A 23,399-nucleotide genomic window follows, 5' to 3' on the forward strand; every position below is an offset into this window, starting at 1 on the left:
GTGAAGTCCTCATTCGTGATGAAGGCTTTTTTCTTTCATAAATTCGCATCTTAAAAGAGGTCTTAAGGTCATTCTTTTTGCTTCGTGAAGTCCTCATTCGTCATGTAGGTTTTTTTCTTTCATAAATTCGTATCTTAAAAGAAGTCTTAAGGTCATACTTTTTGCTTCGTGAAGTCCTCATTCGTCATGAATGCTTTTTTATTTCATAAATTCGCATCTTAAAAGTGCTCTTAAGCTCATACTTTTCGCTTCGTGAATTCCTCATTCGTCATGAAGGCTTTTTTCTTTCATAAATTCGCATCTTAAAAGAGGTCTAAAGGTCATACTTTTTGCTTCGTGAAGTCGTCATTCGTCATGAAGGCTTTTTTCTTTCATAAATTCGCATCTTAAAAGAAGTCTTAAGGTCATACTTTATGCTTCGTGAAGTCCTCATTCGTCATGAAGGCTTTTTTCTTTCATAAATTCGCATCTTAAAAGTAGTCTGAAGGTCATACTTTTTGCTTCGTGAAGTCCTCATTCGTCATGAATGGTTTTTTATTTCATAAATTCGCATCTTAAAAGTGCTCTTAAGCTCATACTTTTCGCTTCGTGAAGTCCTCATTCGTCATGAAGGCTTTTTTCTTTCATAAATTCGCATCTTAAAAGAAGTCTTAAGGTCTTACTTTATGCTTCGTGAAGTCCTCATTCGTCATGAAGGCTGTTTTCTTTCATAAATTCGCATCTTAAATGAAGTCTTAAATGAAGATGTTGTATAAACATGGTCGATACAAATATTTTGAGCTGAAACAATTAGCTTTCAGATGATATAAAATTTATTATTATAAGTTGTCATAAAAAAAATGGTTTTAACGGTGTTGGAAGGAAAAAAAAATGTTTTTTTTGCTTTTCACAAGAACTGATCTTTTTTATATTACTTTTAATATTGGTATATTTTTAAAATTATGAAATCAGAAACCACATTGATTTTTATTTTTATCATTAAAAAAAATGTAAACCTGTTTACTACGCTAAATCTCTGAAATTTGATCTTAGCAGGTGGCTAAAAATTATTATGATATAACACAGCTTAAATATAATTTAACGATAATTTAATTTTAAAATTTTATATAACTTGATATTTTGATTATTATTATTAAATTTACTATACAAGAAATTAATTGTTGAAAAATAAGCTTTTATCGAAAAAATTGGATAAGTGGTGATTCCGCTAACTTTCATAACTACCGGCAAATAAAACTTACAACTTATCTAAATATCAAGTTTTACATTAACTTTGACTAAAAAAAAAAGTTCATTGGACGCACTTTGAGAGGGTATGTGTCCAGTATTATCTCGGAATATGTATACAAAAAGTACCTACTCGTATCTTGTGTGTCAAGGTCTTTCCACATAACGTGTTTGATTGTCAATAATATAATCCAAGCTATTAAACTGATAACCTATGAAACGATTATGCTTCTTTTGCTTACCATTATAATACCACCTTCTGAGGCATACAGGCTTTATTAAAATATAGCTTTTTTGAGTAAAAGAGAGCGTTTAAAATTTAATCTGAGTAAAATTCGTCACCAATCTTTTAATCAATCGGCACCTCACCATTTCACCAACTCCAGAGCTTAAACAAAAAAACACTTGTTTGTTTTGTTTGTATCTATATTAAATGAATTAACCACTTGAAACTCTCGTGCAAAATTTTAACTTATTCAGTTAGTACAGATCTTTTGCCACAGTTAGTTATACGATTATGTGGCTGTTCGCGTCGTTTTTTGCCGCAATTGGAATTTTAGCGTATGTTTTTTTTTTTTTTGGGTCTTACACAATAAATATTTTTATTGAAATAAAAATAAAAAATTTGAACAAAATTTAATTTAATTAAAATTTATGTTATAACTTTTATACACAGCACCACAATAAATGTGACAGAGGCAAAATTTGATTACCATTGTAATCTTACAGCAAAGGGAAATCCAAAATTTCCAGATAATTTTAGTTTTGGTGTTTCAACATCAGCTTATCAAATTGAAGGAGCCTGGAATGAAGATGGCCGAGGTGAATCAATTTGGGATGAATTTACACACAAATTCCCCGACATGATGGATGATCGATCGAATGCTGATGTTGCAGCTGATTCATATCATCGTTTCGATCAAGATTTGGCAGCTTTAAAGGAGTTAAAAGTATGTATCCTAACATCTTTTCCTAATTATAATACTATTTTGAGATTTATTGAGAAAACTTTGAAAAAGATAAGAAGCCTGAAGCTGCGAAGCTGGGCACGTGTCAATTTGTTAAACAATTTGTTTTATATTGTTTCGTTGTTTTGACTCATTTTGTTGTTTGAATTTCGATTAGAATTTATTGTTTATGAGGTCTCGTTTCGAAATAGATTTCAGACAGTAATTTAGGTTATCTATTTATAAATAAGAAACAAACGTTTCAAACTCATACATAAGTCATAACTAATTTTTTTTAAACTAGCCTTAATTCTTCAAAACAATAAAAGTTTGCCGGAATTAATGTTTTTTTTTTTTTTGTCTCAGAGATAGGTAGTAAATAATTTTTCATCAAATGAAGTCATCTATCAGTATGTCTGTTAATTTATTTTTAACTTTTTTTTGGCAAACATTTTTAACAGAAATGCAAATCTTATATTTGTTACTGATATTTAAGGTTTAACAAAACAAGTATTCTTAGAACATTAAATCGGCAAATAAAAGACAGAACACTTATACCTACATATTTCAAGAATAGATTATCAATTTTCAAACATTTTTGGAAATACCAATGACAAGTTAAATGATAGAAACCAGTCTGGTTATTGAAAAATTTCTAAATTAAGCAAATCCAAGAAATGGGCTTTAGAATGACTGTCGGAGTCATAGAGATTTTTTTAAGCTATAAAATTATATCATCAGAAATTCTTTTTAAAACTTTCAATTATAGCTATTTAAAATTAAAGAGGCAAAGAATTAATATTTGAGTGTTTATATTTTTTTAAAGGTACCGAATTAAAGTTTCACACACATACTTGGAACCCGATCTTTATTGTTCAGTTGACATCCAAATTCCAGAAAGATATTTTTTAATCAAATAACTAATTTATGCCCTGCGTTTTCAAAACAATATTTTCCTTTTAATTACACTGTGCAAGTCGAAATCTTAGACTAGCGCGCTGTTGCCTGTTTCCCCTTATTTCCTGAGAAATCGATTGGTATCATTAGTTTTAGACTTCGAACAAAATATTTGTCCGAAGTTTTTTCGATAATTTTAAGCATTTTACCCGGTTTAAAGTAATTTTTCTTGTTAATATTGCTATTTATTGCTATTGATTTTAATTTTCGGATAGAAATAAACTACTGGTTTTGTAAAAATGTATATCTTAGTAATGAATATGTTGCCGTTGTGTTGTAATACATTTTTTTTTTACATTTGAAGTCGATTTGTGAGAAAATTACTTCTACCGCCTAAACGATTTAATCTTGTCCTTCACTCCCATATAATTTTTATTCTCTAAATAATCTTAATAATCTTTTGACATCATTTATGTAATTTATGAAATTCAAAAAAAAAATTTTTGAAGAAAATTTAATTTTTAGTTTTAAAAAACAAACCGGCAAAACCAAAAATTTTGAACCCATAGAGGTTGAAAATATTTTTTGTGGGTTGGGGTCAAAATTCTGCCGGGGTCAAAATTCTTTTGTCAAAATTCTGCTTTACAAAATTCTATTTTTCAAAATACTGCTTTTCATAATTCTGTTTTTCAAAATTCTGCAAAAAATTAAAAAAGGGTTTGGAAATTGATCTTCTTATTTGGTTACTTACCTTAGAAATTTGTCATTCTTTGAATGCATATTAATTTTTGTTTTATAAATGAATAAATTTGAAAAAAATTAAGAAAAGGTTTTTAATACTAAACATTTCCGAAAATAATTCAAAATTTTTTAATTTACCAAATAAAGATGAATATTCAAAAATTTTAATAAGAAAAGGAATATTTTGTATCAAACAACATCGGTTCCAATAAGTTATAGAATTTATTTGAAAGAAAGTCAGTCTATGCATTTTAAAAAATATTTGCGATGTTGAATTACATTAATGATGTATATTTTTCTTTAGTCAGAGCATATGCTATAAAAAAAAAAAACAGAATTGGCAGAATTTTTTTGTTTAAGTATAATACTGACAGAATTTTGAAAAGCAGAATTTTGAAAAGCTGAATTTTGAAAAGCAGAATAGAAAAAGAGCAGAATTTTCGTTAAAAAAGCAGAATTTTAAAAAGCAGAATTTTGAAGCCAGAATTTTGACCCGATCCCATTTTTTGTTACCGACGTTTTAGATCAGAAATTATCAAAATTGGATCTGTAATTTGCTAAAGTTACTCCACTAAAACATAATAAAACGATAACAATGCAAAAAAATCCAAATTTCTTGAATTAAAAAAAAAAAAATCGCTTAATTGTCAAATAAATAGCTCGAAATTGTTTATATTGTCTTTATGCTGGTAATATATGTAACGTTTGATCAGAATAAATAGCAATATAAACAAGAAAAATGACTTTAAACCGGACAAAATGCTTTATTATTGAAAAAACTTCCGAAAAAAATTTTGTTCGAAATCGTACCGATAAATCGAAAAAACTAATGAAGCCAATTGATTTCTCAGGTCCGAAATAGTCAACGTGCATGCAAAAAAAAAAACAATGTTTTGTGTTAAAAAAAGGACGTAGGTACTTGCTCCTATACCTAGTTAATTTTTTTTTACAAATATCAAACTTGCTATTGCTATACTCTGTCCGATAAATATTGGCAGTACAGGCCTTATGGGAGAGCTTTTTCAAAAACAATGTGACCTAACGATTGCTAAAAAGCAATTTACGAAAAATATGCCCCTGAAACACACAAGAACACCACAGACGTGCCATGGCATTGTTGTTGTTATTTCTTTATTAAGCGAAGTACACCCTCCTATGACCGATCTGCCTCACGATCTGTGGCAGAATGAAACTCAATCATAAAAGCTGTTTATTAAAAGTATTCACAATACATAAGAGTTACCATTGGTAAACTTCCTTCATAAACTACTCCTTTTTCTATTATTTTTCTGAAAGAGCTTTCAGGATTAATGCTTTTTTCAAGCTTTTTGAACGAAAAAAAGCATATGTGTTGTCGTGGTGTTGGTGGCTATTTGATTTTTATTTTGTGTATGTAGGAAAACAGTTAATGTCAACATTTTAACATGCATTTTAAGATTTCAACAGGCAAAATTTTGTACCCATGCGTGGGGTCGGCCTGCGTCTTAAATGAGTGAATTTTTTATTTGTTATTTTGGTGTTAAACGAAAAATTTATTTTTTTTTTTCGTTTTTGTGAAATTTTACTGACAAAATGGTAACGCTGGTACCTTTTCGAAACATTTTTTTTTTTGATAATACGGCATCGCTAAGTGAGCTTTTTTATGTGATAGACATATCCAGAAGGCGTGAAGCAAAGTGAGATGCAAATGCCCTACCTTCCCTGTACTGCCAATTTTTATCGGACAGAGTATAGTGTTACCTTTACCTGTATCGATGAAAAGCACCTGCACTTCAAGCATTTATAAATTTATTGCCTTGTGTTTGTTCAAAGCTTGTATGGAAATGCCGAAAAAAACTACAATCAAAATCATCTTGAGCCAAGCCTCTCCAACGCCAACGTTTAAATGGATTAAAATTACTGAATTGAGAATTTATTTATAAATTATGGAATACAAAAATAAAAAAAAACAAAAAATCAATCAAACTTTCAACCAAAAAATGTTGATCCAAAGTTAAAATACAGGTTAATTTTTGAGGAAGGAGCTGTGATGTCAGCCAAAAATTTCTGTAGCCAAATGGCCAATGACATTAAAGAAATGTCATTAAAAACTTATTAATAGCACAATATATCTTCCCAGTAATTTTTTATTTTTATAAAATGTAGATATTATAAATTTTACTTAAGGGTGTGTTACTCTGAAGGTGGGTAACATAGGTGGGTTAAATGTAATGTATCAAACAACTGCCAAATTTTGAGAAAAAAAACAAAAAAATAAAACAAGATTTTTTAACTTTTTGCAATATAACAAAAGCAAAAGGAGAGAACACCAAGTAATAAAATGTCACAATTTTTACAGACCCTTGAGGTAAAATCAAAATTTAACAACATGATAGTGATATAATATGAATATCAATATGATGTAACTTTTTTTTTGCAAATAACATCGTATAATATTAAGTTAATCAGTGGCAGACTTTGTCCTTAGCTAACTAAAAATCATGTGTTTTAATTTAGAGAACAAAGTATACATTTTAAAAACAAATTTATTTTATTCCCACCCTTGACCTATTTTCACTATCAACTATGAAAAAAAAAAAAATAGTTCGGCCTATTTCCAAAAAAAAAATCATTCAATCCATTAGCTTTATCAAGTTTAAGGGAAAAGTGTTTATGGATGCGTAGTTTAAAATTGAATTCAAAAAATTAATATACATACACAAAGTTGAAAACAACCAAGCCATGACGTCCATGACTGATTAAGGAAGGAAACTGAAAAACTGATTAAAAGATCTATACTCTAATTAGCTTGGTTTGGTGTCATGGATGGTTTTAATCCAACGAGCCCCTATAGCAATATTATTTTTATTGTTTTCAAAATTGTATTGCTAAAAAATTGCAATGAACAATTTTTTTGTGAATCAAAATGTGATAAGACGTCAAAGGATTTTTTTTTTCTGATTGATAGTCAAAATTTCACTTCCGTCATTGAGTTGTTATTTTTGTCTTCGTTTGTTTTTATATAGGGTTATCAATGTCAAAAAACAAACTTTATTTTTTGTTTCCATGTAACAAAATAAAAGGTACAAATAAGACGTGTTAAGGGGTCAGCCTTTTCTGTAAAGTGTATGGTCACTAACCTTGATTTTGTCTGTAAAGTTGAATTCTTCACTTCTTAGAGGGGAAGTAGGAAAAATAGGATTTTGGAAAGAGGCTTCAAAAGATCGAATGGAATGGAAAAGTTTGAGCAGTTATCTCGTATACAAATTTTTTCTGTTTTGTAATGAAATTAAGTTTATCACGAAATTCATAAAAAAGCGTCAAAAGATTAAAGCAAAAATAAGCTGAGCTACGTGGTAAACTTGTGCTCTAACTTAAAAAAAAAAACAACATTTCCTGAAAACTTACTTCAATCAATAAGTATTTTTCAATAAAATTAAATAAAACCTTGATTTAACAAAAATCAAATTAAAAATTTTGGTTAAAAGCAATGCAATGACAAGTGTTTCTTTTTTTTTAACAATTAAAACTGCATTACATTAGTTATTATGGTCAATACAAAAAAAAGTAGAAGCTGTGTGCTGTCAAGCTTGATATTAAAACAACTTCCCCCTTTTGGTTGAGGTAGTCATTTGATGGTTATAATCATACTAGGCCACGGATAACAACATTTTAAATCAATAAAAAAAAAAAAAAAATAACAAGATCAATGAGGTTTTACTGTTTTATATCGTGAAAGTCCATATAAATCTTAGCTTTAGTCATGTAACTTCAGTTACTACTTACCGGAAAAAAAATTTAGTTGCAGCGAACAACTTTAAATGGCTTTTAGAACCTTAGCTTTATAAATAAAGATTTTTAAGCAGTTTGTGTTTTTTTTTTTAATTGATTCCAATTAAAACCATAAAATGTAAACAGGTTTGCCGGTTTGATACTTTTTGAAAATGTTGCATAGAGACTAGATAACCAGGGGCAAGTACACCACGCCTCATTAGCTTAAGGCCACTTTTTTTTAGTATTAATTTTGTTCCTGGAAATGTTTTACTATTTCAGATCAAGTAAATATATTATAAAAAGGAAAATGTTAGTTAAATTAGTTTTCTTAATTTAATTAAATAAAAAAATACAGGGTGTCCCAAAAGTAATGGATCAAACGAAATATGCTGATAGGCCAACTTAAGGGCTCTCAGAATTTGGTAACTTGTTCATCCCAAATCCTTACGGTTTTCGATTTAATGCAGTTTTTGTGAAATTTCTAAAAATGCCGACTTTGCATCAGTATTTTGCTTCCTCCGCTCATAATTGATTTTTGTTTTTTACAATTCTTCCACTAAAACGTTGCCTAATAATAGGAAATAATTAATTAATCAAAATATTTTTTATTTCATACGCCATTTTGCTGCAAATTAAATAACAGTTTCATGTTCTATAAAAACTCAATTTCTTACTTTTATTTCAGAGCAGCATCCCGAAAAAAAATTTGCATGGTGTGATACTGGTTTATTATTTTAAAAACTTGCCGTGTTATTGCAGTTTTCAAAAATGCATAAAAGTTTCCAAAATTGTAATTAGAACAAAAGATATTACAATTTAAATGCAACAAAACAGGGTTTTTCAGAGAAAAATAACAAACAAAAGTCGAGACTTTTATTCAAAAAGAAATAAACAAACAACAGTCGAGAAAATGTGTTTATTTTTCTTTGTTATTTTTCTCTGAAAAGCCCTGTTTTGTTGCATTTAAATTGTAATATCTTTTGTTACAATTTCAACTTTGGAAATTTTTATACATTTTTGAAAACTGCAATAACACGGCAAGTTTTCAAAATAATAAACCAGTGCCACACCATACAAATTTTTTTCAGGGTGTTGCTCTGAAATAAAAGAAAGAAATTGAGTTTTTATAAAACATGGAACTGTTAATTAATTTGCAGCAAAATGGCGTATGAAATAAAAAATATTTTGATTAAATAATTATTTCTTATTATTTGGCAATGTTTTAGTGAAAGAATTGTAAAAAACAAAAATCAATTATGAGCGGAGGAAGCAAAATACTGTCGCAAAGTCGGGATTTTTCGAAATTTCACAAAAACTGCATTAAATCGAAAACCGTAAGGATTTGGGATGAACAAGTTACCAAATTCTGAGAGCCCTTAAGTTGGCCTATCAGCATATTTCGTTTGATCCATTACTTTTGGGACACCCTGTATATGCAGGGACAAAATGCGTCACTTTATGGAAGTATGTAATTCTAAAATAATATTGTTTTAAATGAGATAATACATCCAATAAGATCACATATAACTAAAATATATGTCAATTTAAGCAATATTTTTACAGTGACATCCGCAAAGTTCTTATGGAAGCAAAATTGAAAGTCGAGATATAATTAATTTACCAACAAGTTAAAGATTCGTAAAGAAAATCGCAAACTTTTGAAATTTAAAAAACATATTATTCGGACTCTTATTAATGGTACCTGCCAATGTAACGTTTTCTTGATTTCTCTTTTTCTCGTAAACGACCTTGGTTTTAGCGAACTTTTTTTTTAATGGCAGGGTTAAAGTATTATTTAGAATTTTTTTTAAACGTTTCAATTTTTTTTTTGAAAATCAATTTTTTTCAAAACGTTTTTATTTCTTAAGAAAAGCCATACCTATTTTAGAAGGAATCAAGAATTTTTTGAAAAGACTTTCAAAGTGCAAAAAAATTGTAATAATTATAATTATTAATTTTTTATAAAAAATCATTCCGATTTAAAATATTTGTAAAAATCAAATAACATTCTTAATTTATTCTATCCATTTCCATTTCTGCCTTTTATCTACTTTATATCCTTCTGAAAGAAGAATGTCGGAGGAGCTGTAGAATTTTTACCTTTATTTACAAGTAATTTTGTGTTACTTGTAATCTTAACCTTTATCTAAACTATTGATTAAAGAGGGAAATAAGACGGTGAATAAATTTGCATACCGGTTAGCTAAAGTTAAAGAACCGTTATGTTTTAACACAATTTGTTTGGTTATATCTGATGTTTAGACCTAATATATTTTTCTTGGATAGCTCCAAAGTCTTGTTCAGCATTAAAAAAAAAAAAAAAACATATAAAAATATAACATAAACATATAAAGTTAATTTTTTTTCCTCTTTACTTATCAAATGCAAAAATTAAAAATAAAATCATATATCACTATAATCATTAAACAATAACCATAATAATGATAAATTAATATTGATAAGTTTAAAAGATAACATGCATCTAGAAAATAGAAGATTTTGCTGTTTTATCTTATCGTTAGAAAGTGCAATCATAAACGCAAGACAAACAACTTAAATTAAAAATAAATGCTAAAGTTTCAAGTATTTTATTATTTTATGCATACAGTCTATCAATTTTATTGAATCTAGATTTTTTTTTTTTTTTGATAACATTTATTAGAATAGTGCTGTTTATCAAATTAATTAAATTATAGGAAAATTTGAATTTGAATGCTTACATACCCCTAAATAAGCGTAAAACCAAAGACTTAATATTTTTTTATTTTTAAGGCATTAATAAACATGTTTGTATGTATCTTAAAAAATATAACCTCTCACAGCTGAACAAATAATTTGTATTCTTCTATTTGAATGTATCTACTAAGATACCGCTAGTTTAATTTGGCATTAATTCAAAGTCAAGTTAAAATTAAAACGAGCAATGTCGAAACAATACAACATTTGAATGTCATCTAATATTTAAAAGTCTTTTTGTGTATGTAAGAATACGTGAGTTTATTGTTTTCTAGAATAGAGTCAACTTTATATTTAATTGCAACAATTTGCAAATACTAAACCAACCGGCACAATGTATGATTGTATACAAAACAAGAAATTATAATTTATTCCTATCATTGTTGTCATACAAAAAAAAATTATTTTCACATGTAGTTATTAAAACGTGTTGGTTTTGTTGTTTATTTTAAATTAATATTTTGCCGGCACATTTGAAAAAAGGGTTATGGCATTTGCTTGGATTTAAGAATTAAAAGAAACGACTGAGTCACACAAGTTTGCTGCTATTATAGTTCAAGATTGTTATGCAAAATATTTATAAAATAAATACTACTAATGTACTTTAGATGTAGGCTGTAAATATGTTTTTTTTTTATGTATAGTGGTAATGAGAGAACGCTGGAAAAAGAAAATAAATTATGTTCACTGTGGCGTATACGTACTTTTTTTGCATTATATTAATTTTATATACTGCCAACGACATGGAAACATGTGAAATGCGGACAAGAGGGAGGGGTTGAAGGTCAAAAATATACTGCAAAAATTGGCTTTTTGGGACCAATTGCAGATTTTACTGTCTCTTCGAAAAAACACCCATTCACCAAAAATTTTTTTATGAAAACTTTTTATTCTTGCTTTCTATCCCAAAATCAATGTTTTTACCAAATTTCATTAGGGTGACTCATCATTTTTGTTTTCACTCAAAAAAACACCCTTTTAACCATGATATTTTTATAGACACTTAAGATTCTTGTTTCTTATCCTAAAAGTAACATAATTACTAAATTTCAATATGGTACCACTAACATTACTCTTGTATTACACACTTTTTCAAATATACCCATATTTTCTTTATAAAAAAAACTTATAGTGGAGTAACTAAAGCTCAAAAATTGGCAATATTAGGGAACCCGGCCGAACAGCTTAGATTTTGATGATCTTTTTTTTCAAACGTCGGTAATTAAAAATACTTTAAAGTCTATAGATTAAAAATTGCCGGTGTTGCCGTTTTGATTTTTTAAATTTTATTGAAGATTTTTGTGAACAAAAAAATTTTTTTTTCAAAAATTTTTCTTAAATTTCATAAATTAATTGATGCCAAAAGATTGTCTAGGAAATTCAAGGAAAAAATATATATGGGAGTGAGGGACAATCTTTCATCGTTCAAGCGATAGATGCAATTTTCTTATTAATTGACTTCAAACACAAAAAAAAATATTTGAACACAACGGCAACACCTACAATATTTAAATGTACATTTTTAAAAAGCTAGAAGCTTAGTCATATATTTGTAAAATTAAAATTAAGTTAATTGAATTAAGGACTTTTGAAAGAATGGTAACTCAACTCAAATTCTTGAAAAAAAAATTATTGAAAAAATCTTAACATGTGGTTTTTAAAACTTTTTCGTAATATAAAATGCATTTTTTTTCAATTTTTTTTGGCCACATTTATTATGATTTGAAATTATAAAAAGAAAAGTCAATATGTATTACGGTTTATGAAAAAAATTAAAAAGTTTTTCATTTTCAAAGAACTTTTTTGAATAGAAGTTTTGGAAAAAAATTTAACTTATTTTTTTTTTTAAGTTCAACTTTTAAATATAAAAATATTTTTTTTTAATTTAATAACCCTTACTTTTGAAAGCTAAATATTAAAAATTTTAAGTTCTTATTTACCAAAGTCTTTGAGAAAATCAATTATTTCAATGCAAAAATTCAGTTTTTATCAAAAAAACCCATTGAAATTGAAGTAATTTTTAATTTTTTTTTAAACTGTAATATATATTACCTTTTCCTCTTCGGAATTCAACTGATAATATTTATGGCCAAAATTTTTTTTAAAATAAATTCATATTTTATTAGACAAAGTTTGGAAAAAAGTCATTTAAAATTTTTTTTTTAACATTTTTTTTTTAAATTCTGAGTTTGAGGACCATTTTTTCAAAAACTCTTCATTAAATTTAGTGGATTTAAATTTAAGAGATAAGAATGAGCTTCTGGCTTTTTAAAAATGTATTTTAAAATATTGTAGGTGTTGCCGTTGTTTTCAAAATATTTTTTTTTGTGTTTGAAGTCAGATTGTGAGAAAATTGCATTTATCGCTTAAACGATGGAAGATTGTCCCTTACTCCCCCATATTTTTTTTTCCTTAAATTACCTAGAGAATGTTTTGCTATCATTTGTTTTATGAAAATTAAGCAAAAAAAATGGTTTTGTTCAAAAAAAAATTTAATTTTAATTTTAAAAAACAATACGGCAACATCGACAGTTTTTAATCTATAGACTTTAAAGTATTTTTAATTGCCTACGTTTGAAAAAAAAAATCGTCAAAATCAGAGCTGTTCGGCCGGGTTCCCTAATAATTTGCTTTAGTTACTCTACTATTATAGACTTACATCATTCGTAATTCAAATGGGAAAGAGAACATATTTAATGAATTTTGTAAGGGTACCATTTATACCATTGATTTTATCGGACTTATCGCGGATTTTTTCCCTATTTCCCAAAAGAAACACACTTTACCGTAAAATATTTGTACAGACTTTTTGGGTTCTTGGTTTCTGTTATAAATGAAACATTTTTACCAATTTTCATTGGTGTAACAATTTTTTCCTAGTTTTTGTGGTACTAATTCCAAATTTCATCATTTCTTAAAAAAAAAAAACACCCTTTCACTCAAGATAATTTTGTACACTTTATAGATTCTTAATTCTTATACCAACCAAAACATTTACACCAAGTTTTAAAAATTAATAAAATTTAAGTCAGCTGTTATGATACCTTCCTCACACACAATTTAACCCATAAAAAAAACACCCTTTCACCAAAAATAATTTTAAGAACTTTATGAATGCTTTGTCCCTGCTTTATCTAAAACCTTCATGCCGAATTTTATCAGTGTAGCATGTTTTTCACATGGGTTTCAGTTATATTTTACTTGTTGAAGTCAAAAAACAAGCACCCTTGTTTTTAATCGGAAATAACTCTTCTTAGAGCAATCGTATTGACTTTATATTTATGTCATTAGATTCAGCATCAAAAAATACCTTGAAAACATGTGTCATTTGATGATATTCGACATTTTCAGTATATTTTTGACCTTCACCCCCTCCCTCTTGCCCTCGAAAAAACACCCTTCCAACCACTTTTTTTTTATAGAACTTTTTTGTACTTGGTTCTTTATCCCAAAAGCAAACTATTTGCCAAGTTTCATGAGTGTAACAATTTTTTTTTATTTCTTGATTTTATGTACTATTTTACCTGTACTAAATAGCCAATTGAAGCAATAATAAATTAACAAAATGATTCCTAGAGCTCTTATATATTTTTTGGGTTACCTTTCCAGCTTAGTTAACAAAACATGTGTTCAATTTTTTAATGAAATAGCAGCTATTCAAATTACAATACGTTCTCGATTAACGTAACTCTCGCAACAGCTAAATTTTAAACATTGTTCACGCAGTAATCGCAACTTTTCTCCCAAAATTGACTCGATAAGTGTAACTTTTGTTCTTATAATCATATCTCTATCTTCAGGTACTTGACTTTGTTTGTTTTTGCCGTTACATTTTTTCACGGCAGTTATTTTACCGCTACTTTTGAGTGATGGTATGATGAATTTTTTGACCCACATTAGGGTGGGTCAAACAAATCGAATTTTTTTTTTTTGATTTTGTACTCCGAAGACACCTCTAGACTACCAAATATGAGCCCGTTATATATTTGTGGGAAGGTCCTCCGCTTGGCACTTTTCCATTTTTTTTTTATAAATCAACTTTTTAGCAAATTTCTTTACATATTCTTGTAGGAAATTGAACGCTCTACAAAAAAGGCCTTGGACACTTTTTTTTTCGTTTATCTAACCGTTTAATAGATATTTGAGGTCCAAAAACCGAGAAAATCTTTAAAAATTCGTTTTTTGTTCTTAATTCTGTAACAAATTGAAAAATTATAATAACACTGGTCTACAAAATTTAATTTTTTTTTTGGTGCCGAGACTATGATATACATTTCTATAAGTTTTTGATGTGCTGAACTCGAATCTTAAGTCAGAAATATCCTATCAGCTCTCGTTTTTGAAATATTAGCGTTAGAAAGTTCGAAAAAATCGTTTTTTGACTTTTTTGGAGTTAACAAGATCCTCCCCACATGAACCAAAATATACTTTTCTGAAGGTTTTGGGTGTGTTGCACTCGAATCTGAAGTCAAAAATATTCTATCAGCTCCCGTTTTGGAAATATTACCGTTAGAAAATGCAAAAAAACGTTTTTCTTACCACTTTTGATGTTATGCCTTAATTTGAAGAATTTTTTTTAAATATAATTCATAACGGTTTCTATAAGAACTATTTTCCTTCTTTCAAGACCTGTTTAAGTCTTTGCAATATCTTTTTTACTGCCGGAGATATCTTAAAATGAAGTAAGTGTGTTTTTATCAAGAAGGAGATGAAAACGTGATATCTGTTTGATACATTACAATAACCCAAAAAAACTGACGATATCTCGAACAATAAAAAGATCTTGAAAGAAGGAATATAGTTCTTATTGAAACCGTTATAATTTATATTAAAAAAAAAAAATGTCTTCACATAAAAGCATAACCTCAAAAGTATTTTTTTTTACATCTTCTAACGGTAATATTTCAAAAACGGGAGCTGATAGGATATTTCTGACTTCAGATTCGAATTCAGCACACCGAAAACCTATAGAAAAGTATATCATAGTCTCGGCACCAAAAACCTTGTAGACCTGTGTAATCAAACGCGCAAGACATATTCTTTTAGGAATCAGATTCTTCCACAAAAAAAGGTCTTATTAAATTTTTTCATTAATCTATCAAATAAACAAGATGTATTTTTATAGGGGCTTAAATGTTCTACAAAAAATTCGTTGGCATCGAATTGATTGCTTTAACCATTTAGAAGATATTCGTATCCAAATTTAAGTCCCTAAAAGAATACATCTTGTTAACTTGATACAAATGATATAATTTTCAGTAAATTAGAAAATTTTGAAAAGTTAAAAAATGTTTTTATAATTTATTTTAACTTTGACCTCAAATATCTTTCAAATGGTTAGATTAATAAAAAAAAGTTACTAAGACCTTTATTGTGGAGCAATCTGTTTTTTACAAGAATTTATCTTGCGCGTTTGATTATTAGGTATAATTTTTTCAATTTGTTACAAATTTAAGATCAAAAAACGATTCTTTAAAGATTTTCTCGATTTTTGGACCTCAAATATCTATTAAACGGTTAGATAAACGTAAAAAGTGTGCAAGAGCTTTTTTGTAGAGCGTTCAAATTTTATTTTTGGAAAACTTTCAAAACTTTAAACCGTCAGCAAAAATAATTTTTGGTATTAAATCATTTTCTTTTCTTATTTCATTTCAGGTTAATCACTATCGTTTTTCAATAGCATGGCCTAGAATCTACCCAACTGGTGATATATCATCAAAAAATCAAAAAGGAATCGATTATTATAATAAAGTTATCGACAAATTAATTGCAAATGGTATCACGCCAATTGTAACATTGTTTCATTATGATTTACCTTCGGAGATTCAAAAGTTCGGTGGCTTCGCCAATCCTCTGATCATAAATATGTTTGTCACTTATGCCATTGAATGTTTTGAGAATTTCGGCGATCGAGTTAAAATATGGAATACATTTAACGAACCTATTGATTATTGTAAGCCAGGATATGCAGATGCTAATTATCCTCCTCAAATCAATGCTCACGGTGTAGCTGATTATCTTTGTATGGATCATACTTTGAAAGCTCATGCTGCTGCTTATAGAACTTATAGATCCAGGTTTTATGAAAAGCAACGTGGTAAGATCGGAATGGCTTTAAATAGTCGTTTCTTTTACTCGCATACAAATGATCAGGAAGCAATTTCTCGAGGAATGCAGTTCAATGTAAGTATATATTGCTTATGGGCTTAGAAATACCAAACTTAAACGATTTCATACTTTCCAGTTAGGATTCTTGTCACATCCTATCTTCAGCAAAACCGGTGGATATCCCCCAGCTATGGTTGAAACAATCCACAGTAATAGTTTGAAAGAAGGAAGAATATCATCACGATTGCCAAGACTTGATGGCAAATGGAAAGAAATTATTAAAGGTTCTGCTGACTTTTTGGGTCTCAACTATTACACTTCGAGATATATTAAACGAGCTAGTGAGCCAATGGGAGAGAATCCTTCATGGGACAGGGATTATGATTGTGATGCTTATCCAGATGAAACATGGGTCAGAGGGAAACCATTTTGGCTGTATTGCGTTCCCGAAGGACTCGAAGATATTTTGAAGTAAGTTTGTTTATTTGTTTTTTTTTTTAAGAACGTTGAATAACATATACTTTTTTATTACAAAAATAGATACATTCGTGACCAATATGGAAACCCAGAAGTGATAATAACCGAAAACGGCTGGTCCGATGATGGTGATCTAGAAGATGATGATCGAATTCATTTTATTAAGGTTAATATTGATTAAGAGTTTGATTGATTAGTTTAACTATAATCACGCTTTTTGGTTTTTGTTTTCAGTCTCACATGCAAGCAGCATTGAATGCCGTCAATGATGGTTGTAATGTTACAGGCTATACCGTTTGGAGTTTAATTGATAATTTCGAATGGCAAAGAGGATATACGTATGTTTTTGACCCTACTATTACACTTACTAAGTGTTTATTAACATTTTTGAAAATTTTAATTACAGAAATAAATTTGGACTTTATGCTGTGAATTTGAACAGTCCAAATAAAGAACGTACACCCAGAAAGTCAGCAAAGTATTATAGAAAAGTAATTGAAACAAAAACCCTCCCAAGTATTTAAATATTTTAAAAATTAAATTTAATTATATTTAATCTATAAGAAATTTGTGTGTTAACGTAAGTTGATAAAATATGTAGTTTTTGTTTTTTTTTTTGTAATGTGAAGTTTATAAAATAAAAGAAATATAAAAATAAAAAAAAAATACGTTTTAGTTGAAACTTGGTTCCCTGGAATTAATTTTTTTTTAGAAAAACAATTTTAATGAAAAAATAATTGTGTTTTAATTGTTTCTCAAAATATTTTATTCATTTCGATTGACCTGTTCCATAATTGCAAGGGTAGACAAATCTTAAATTTAGTATTTTTTTTTTTGCATCTTTTTGTCCAAAATGTATACTTCGAAATTTCTGACTTCTCGGGAAAGAATGTATGTGAAATTGAAAGTATTCTTCTTTTCTTTATAGTCTCCTAAACTAAAAATCCCGCAAAATATTGACTAAACACCACACAAATTGGAAATTAGGAAAAAGAAACCAACAAAGTACTAATCGCTCAAACATCTTTCAGAAAGTCAGAAATTAATCATTAAATTTAACAACAAATACCTACATCTTATTTTTGTATAAAACAATTTTAACAGTTTTAAAAAAAAGTTTATTACGAAACGTGCTGTCGCCATTTCCGGTCAAGGACTGAAAGGATAGAGTTTTCCACTATTTTCACTCATAAACTCATAGTAAAAGGTAGCCTACCAACTATTACTGTTAGAGTATTCATTAAGTTTCTTTTATTATTTAAAATAACAGAACTTTATAGACCAGTGCCGAAGCCTGCAAAAACATTAAATTCGAATTTTTTTTATCATTATTTACAATTTTGGCCTATTTATTAAAATTTACACTTTAATTACTCAAAAACCTTAACATTAATCAATGTAACATAAAATCTTACGGTTTTTGAGTAATTAAAGTGTAAATTTTAATAAATAAGCCAAAATTTTAAATAATGATACAAAATAATTCGAATTTAAGCTTTTTTCATTTTTTGCATTTTGCGAGAACATGTATACTGATGTAAATTTCTGTTTACACAATTGGAAAATAGAGATTTTAACGAACAAAATGCCCACCGATTTTTTGAAAAAAGCTGATATTTTGACACGTGAATTTTTGATTGAAAATTAGGGTGTTTTTTTGGTATTAAGTCAAAAAAAGGTTAAAAAATAAATATTTTAAATTAAATAAATTACTGTGTATTCGGGACATAATAAGGTAAGTTTTCACCAAATTTCGTAGAAAAAAAAACATATTTTTGAAAAAGATAAAAATAAAAAACCAAAAACTCGGGTTTTTGGATTTTTCACATAAATTTTGAGGTTATGTGAAAAAATTGTTGATACATAAGTTGTAGATCTTTTTATTACCTACAACCGTGCCATACAACTTTTTTCCATAGGACTTGTAGTTGTGCCGATATATACCATTTTTTACCATTAAAAACTCAACCCTACCACTTCCCGAACACTGCTCGCCCGTAAATTATTTTTCCCTTCATTTTTATCATATTCACCTCCTTTTCCAATGGGTTTCATCCTATTATGATTTTTTTTATTTTCAAAAATTATCGACCCTATGCTATTACTACTGCAAAATATACAAAATCATTTCTGAAAGGGACAGTAATTAAATAGGTAATAAATATCTAATATGGAAAAATTCTTAATTGAAAAAGTCGGATTTTTTTAGAAAAACATTTTTGTTTCCGTTATTATTGCAATATTCTTAACAATGTTATACAATTTTGAAATGAAAATTGAACACGCCAACTTTTTAGGTAACTTGCGCAAATTATGTAACGTATTTTTTTTAACACTATGGTCCATTGAATTTGGGTCATGTAAAATTCGTACGTACTTAATTGGGTAAAACAGTGACATTTTCTTTAAAATTGAAGCAGGTGAGTTTAAATTTTTGAATGCAAATTATTAGCAGGGTTATTCAAGGTTTCAAAGCAAAAGAAATGAAATGCACGACTTAGTCTAGGTACTTGTAGATTTTAAAAGCTGGATCTAAATTTAAAAAAAATTGATATTGGGGAAGAGCCGACATATATAGGGCAAAATTTTGTTAAATGAAAAAATTTTTTTTTTGTTATTTGACTTTTTTGAGAAAAAATAAAAATGCAGTTTTATTGCCACTGCTTGAAATATTACGTATACAAAGTTTAATCAAAATCGTTAGAGCCGTTTTCGAGAAATTCGTAATATCGTATTTTTTTTGTATGGGAGGTATTCGTTCTAAACGAGATATAAAAAACAAAAAAAATCAACTTTCAGAATTCCATAAAAATCATCTGTACCAAATTTGAAGAAAAACCATCCACCCGTTTAGGCTGTGGAAATGTGTACAGATGGACGTACAGACGCACAGACGAGACGCACAGACGAGACGCACGGACGGAATTGCGAGACCCACTTTTTTGGAATTCTGCATCATCGTAATGTTGGTTTTGATTAAAACCTCAATTTTTTTTTCGACACGAAACCAATACTTGCCCTATAGAGCAAGTAAAAAATTGATAAACCTTAGGATATGCAGTTACGGCACATTTTCGATTTTTTCGAATGCCTATAACTCACAAAATACATGGCTAGAATTTTTTTATTACTTTTCTAATAACTGTCACCAAATTAAATAATGATTATTTTATTGAACAATCCCACAAAAATTAGACTTATTTGAGGAACATTTTGTTAAGAGGGAATAGAATGTTTTATAATAATTTTTGTTCAGAACCATTCCAATTATGGTCAAATGTAGATAAAATTAATAAAAAGGATTCGAAATTCGATTTATTTCATTAAGATGCGTTAAAAAATTTATCAAAATTTCATTCAATGTCATGTTTTTGAAAAATTAATTATCCAAAAAAAAAAGAAGAAAAATATTGAAATAAAAAAAATGTTTTTTTTTTTCAAAATTTTGTTTTTGATTTATGTATAATGAAAGCTTTATTAATGCTTTTATTGTTAAATTCAGAAATTCAGGTACCAAAAAAAATCTTTATAATCATTTTCTAAAAAATGAAAATTCATCGTAATAGACCGAGAGCCGGCAGCATATTTTGGCAGTTTTGATATAACCGAAATTCGAGTGTGCACATATCTAGATATGCACCACAGTATATCAACGGAACAAGTCTGGCAGTGATCTTTTTCAGCTTTCCCTTGCCAGACGCATCCAAAGTGCAGCAAAAAATCAATTTTTGGCGTTTTGGTATAACCGAATAAATGATACACCAAAAAATCATAAAAAATCCCCTGATTTCGAATCTGTGGGTACCGCAAGTTTCTTTTTCAGCTTTCCCCCCGCCAGACCGCTTTAAAGCATTTTTAAGTGCATTTTTCTAATAAAAAACCTTATTACTTATTTTCTGTTAGGTATAACCGTATGATGGTAACAAATTAATATTCTATGTCTATTCCAGTACTAGAAAATATAATTTTTAGCCAGCTATTTTTCAGCCTTCCCTCTGCCAGACGCATCCAAAATGCAGTCAAAAATCAACTTTTGGCGTTTTCCTAGGTATTAACCGAATAAATGATACACGAAAAAATCATAAAAAATCCCCTGATTTCAAAAATATGGGTACCAGAAGTTTTGTTTCAGCTTTCGGCCCGCCAGACCGCTTTGAAGCATTTTGAAATGCATTTTTCTAATAAAAAACCTAATATAGCTTATTTTCTGTTGGGTATAACCGTATGATGGTAACAAATTAAAATTTTATGTCTATTCCTGGTTTAGAAAATATGAGTTTAAGCCAGATATTTTTCAGCCTTCCCTCTGCCAGACTCCCTTAAAGGTTTCCCAAACAGGTTTTTCCATAGAAAAAACACCTAGTTTCTGTTTTTTTCTTATAAAATTGAAATAATATTTTTTGTTTAGAGTAACAATATGATGGCCAAATATTAACATTCTCTGCCTTTTCCTGATTTAGAAAATGTAAGCTTAAGCCAGTTTTGTTTGAGCCTACCCTCTGCCAGACGCCCTAAAAGGTATCTCAATAGTACGGGAAAGTTAGATTTTGCTATATGGGGCATGGGGGTCTGGGAAAAAATCCGAAATGCATTTTGACTTCAGGGCTCGAAAGGCATAAAGACACGAGTCGTAAACCAAATTTTGTTCAATCGCACCAAGAGTCATTTGGCCGCCATTTTTTTTTTTTAATACAAATTTTAGTTTTTCACATAACTCGCGTATTTTTTAACCTACAGAAAAAACAATGTAGGGATGACAAACTTGAAATAATTTAATTTTCTACAATATATGTTAAATAACATTTTTCGATTATCCCTTTGGTTTAAAAGTTAGGGTGTTTTTTTTTTTAAAATACGTCAAAAAGTGATTTTCTTATTTTTGTCATATCTCTTTTACTTGAGCGTTTTTAAAAAAATTTGTTCGTTGTAAAAGTTGTAGATTTTTTAATTACCTTCATTTGTTACAATATTGGTTTTTCGATTTGACACACCGTTTTCGATCTGTAGGCAAAAAACTTCAAAAAATTGCAATTTTTTGTATAGGGACAAACAAAATGATTCTTGGTGCGGTTGTACAAAATGTGGTTTTAGACTCTTTCGATCCCTGGGTTTATGCTCTTTTAATCCCTGAAGACAAAATGCATTTCGGATTTTTTCCCAGACCCCCATGCCCCATATAGCAAAATCTAACTTTCCCGTACTATTGAGATACCTTTTAGGGCGTCTGGCAGAGGGTAGGCTCAAACAAAACTGGCTTAAGCTTACATTTTCTAAATCAGGAAAAGGCAGAGAATGTTAATATTTGGCCATCATATTGTTACTCTAAACAAAAAATATTATTTCAATTTTATAAGAAAAAAACAGAAACTAGGTGTTTTTTCTATGGAAAAACCTGTTTGGGAAACCTTTAAGGGAGTCTGGCAGAGGGAAGGCTGAAAAATATCTGGCTTAAACTCATATTTTCTAAACCAGGAATAGACATAAAATTTTAATTTGTTACCATCATACGGTTATACCCAACAGAAAATAAGCTATATTAGGTTTTTTATTAGAAAAATGCATTTCAAAATGCTTCAAAGCGGTCTGGCGGGCCGAAAGCTGAAACAAAACTTCTGGTACCCATATTTTTGAAATCAGGGGATTTTTTATGATTTTTTCGTGTATCATTTATTCGGTTAATACCTAGGAAAACGCCAAAAGTTGATTTTTGACTGCATTTTGGATGCGTCTGGCAGAGGGAAGGCTGAAAAATAGCTGGCTAAAAATTATATTTTCTAGTACTGGAATAGACATAGAATATTAATTTGTTACCATCATACGGTTATACCTAACAGAAAATAAGTAATAAGGTTTTTTATTAGAAAAATGCACTTAAAAATGCTTTAAAGCGGTCTGGCGGGGGGAAAGCTGAAAAAGAAACTTGCGGTACCCACAGATTCGAAATCAGGGGATTTTTTATGATTTTTTGGTGTATCATTTATTCGGTTATACCAAAACGCCAAAAATTGATTTTTTGCTGCACTTTGGATGCGTCTGGCAAGGGAAAGCTGAAAAAGATCACTGCCAGACTTGTTCCGTTGATATACTGTGGTGCATATCTAGATATGTGCACACTCGAATTTCGGTTATATCAAAACTGCCAAAATATGCTGCCGGCTCTTAGACTATAATAGAAATAAAACATTAAAAACTTAGGTACATTTTTCATCAAAATACTTTGAGCTAGTGATGGGAACTATCGAATAAAAACTATCAAATATCTATCGTATAAAAAAAAACAATTCGAATGAAAATAGTAACTAAACTATCGAATGAAAAAAACTATTCGAATGAAAATAGTAACTAAATGAATGAATGATTTAAAACTATCGAATGAATGAATATTTTACAACTATCGATAGTTTGATAGTTTTTATTCGATAGTTCCCATCACTACTTTCACTGAAAATAATAAATTTCGTAAGATTACGAAAATCGTTTCATACACTACATTTTCGTTGGCCCAACGAAACT

At 28.7% G+C, this 23,399-nt stretch overlaps 2 protein-coding genes across 2 annotated transcripts in view; both read left to right on the forward strand.

Annotated features, from left to right (window-relative positions):
* The window catches only part of LOC129911618 (myrosinase 1), a 75,616-nt gene that overhangs the window by 35,901 nt on the left and 16,316 nt on the right, over positions 1-23,399 (forward strand). The window lies entirely within an intron of this gene.
* Positions 1,654-17,498, forward strand: LOC129911617 (myrosinase 1-like). The gene is made up of 7 exons (XM_055989468.1): positions 1,654-1,788; positions 1,904-2,177; positions 15,957-16,484; positions 16,546-16,880; positions 16,950-17,052; positions 17,121-17,224; positions 17,293-17,498. The coding sequence occupies exons 1-7, from the start codon at positions 1,745-1,747 to the stop codon at positions 17,408-17,410; spliced, it is 1,506 nt and encodes a 501-aa protein (XP_055845443.1). The 5' UTR covers positions 1,654-1,744; the 3' UTR covers positions 17,411-17,498.

The sequence above is a fragment of the Episyrphus balteatus genome, chromosome 2 (assembly GCF_945859705.1).
Source record: "Episyrphus balteatus chromosome 2, idEpiBalt1.1, whole genome shotgun sequence".
In the NCBI taxonomy this organism is placed as follows: domain Eukaryota; kingdom Metazoa; phylum Arthropoda; class Insecta; order Diptera; family Syrphidae; genus Episyrphus; species Episyrphus balteatus.

Excerpts from the sequence above, each read along its gene's own strand:
- LOC129911617 (XM_055989468.1), top strand. The coding sequence starts at position 1,745 with ATGTGGCTGTTCGCGTCGTTTTTTGCCGCAATTGGAATTTTAGC. Across the intron at positions 16,485-16,545 it reads CTCGAGGAATGCAGTTCAAT|TTAGGATTCTTGTCACATCC; the intron begins GTAAGTATATAT and ends CATACTTTCCAG. Across the intron at positions 17,053-17,120 it reads ATCGAATTCATTTTATTAAG|TCTCACATGCAAGCAGCATT; the intron begins GTTAATATTGAT and ends TTTTGTTTTCAG.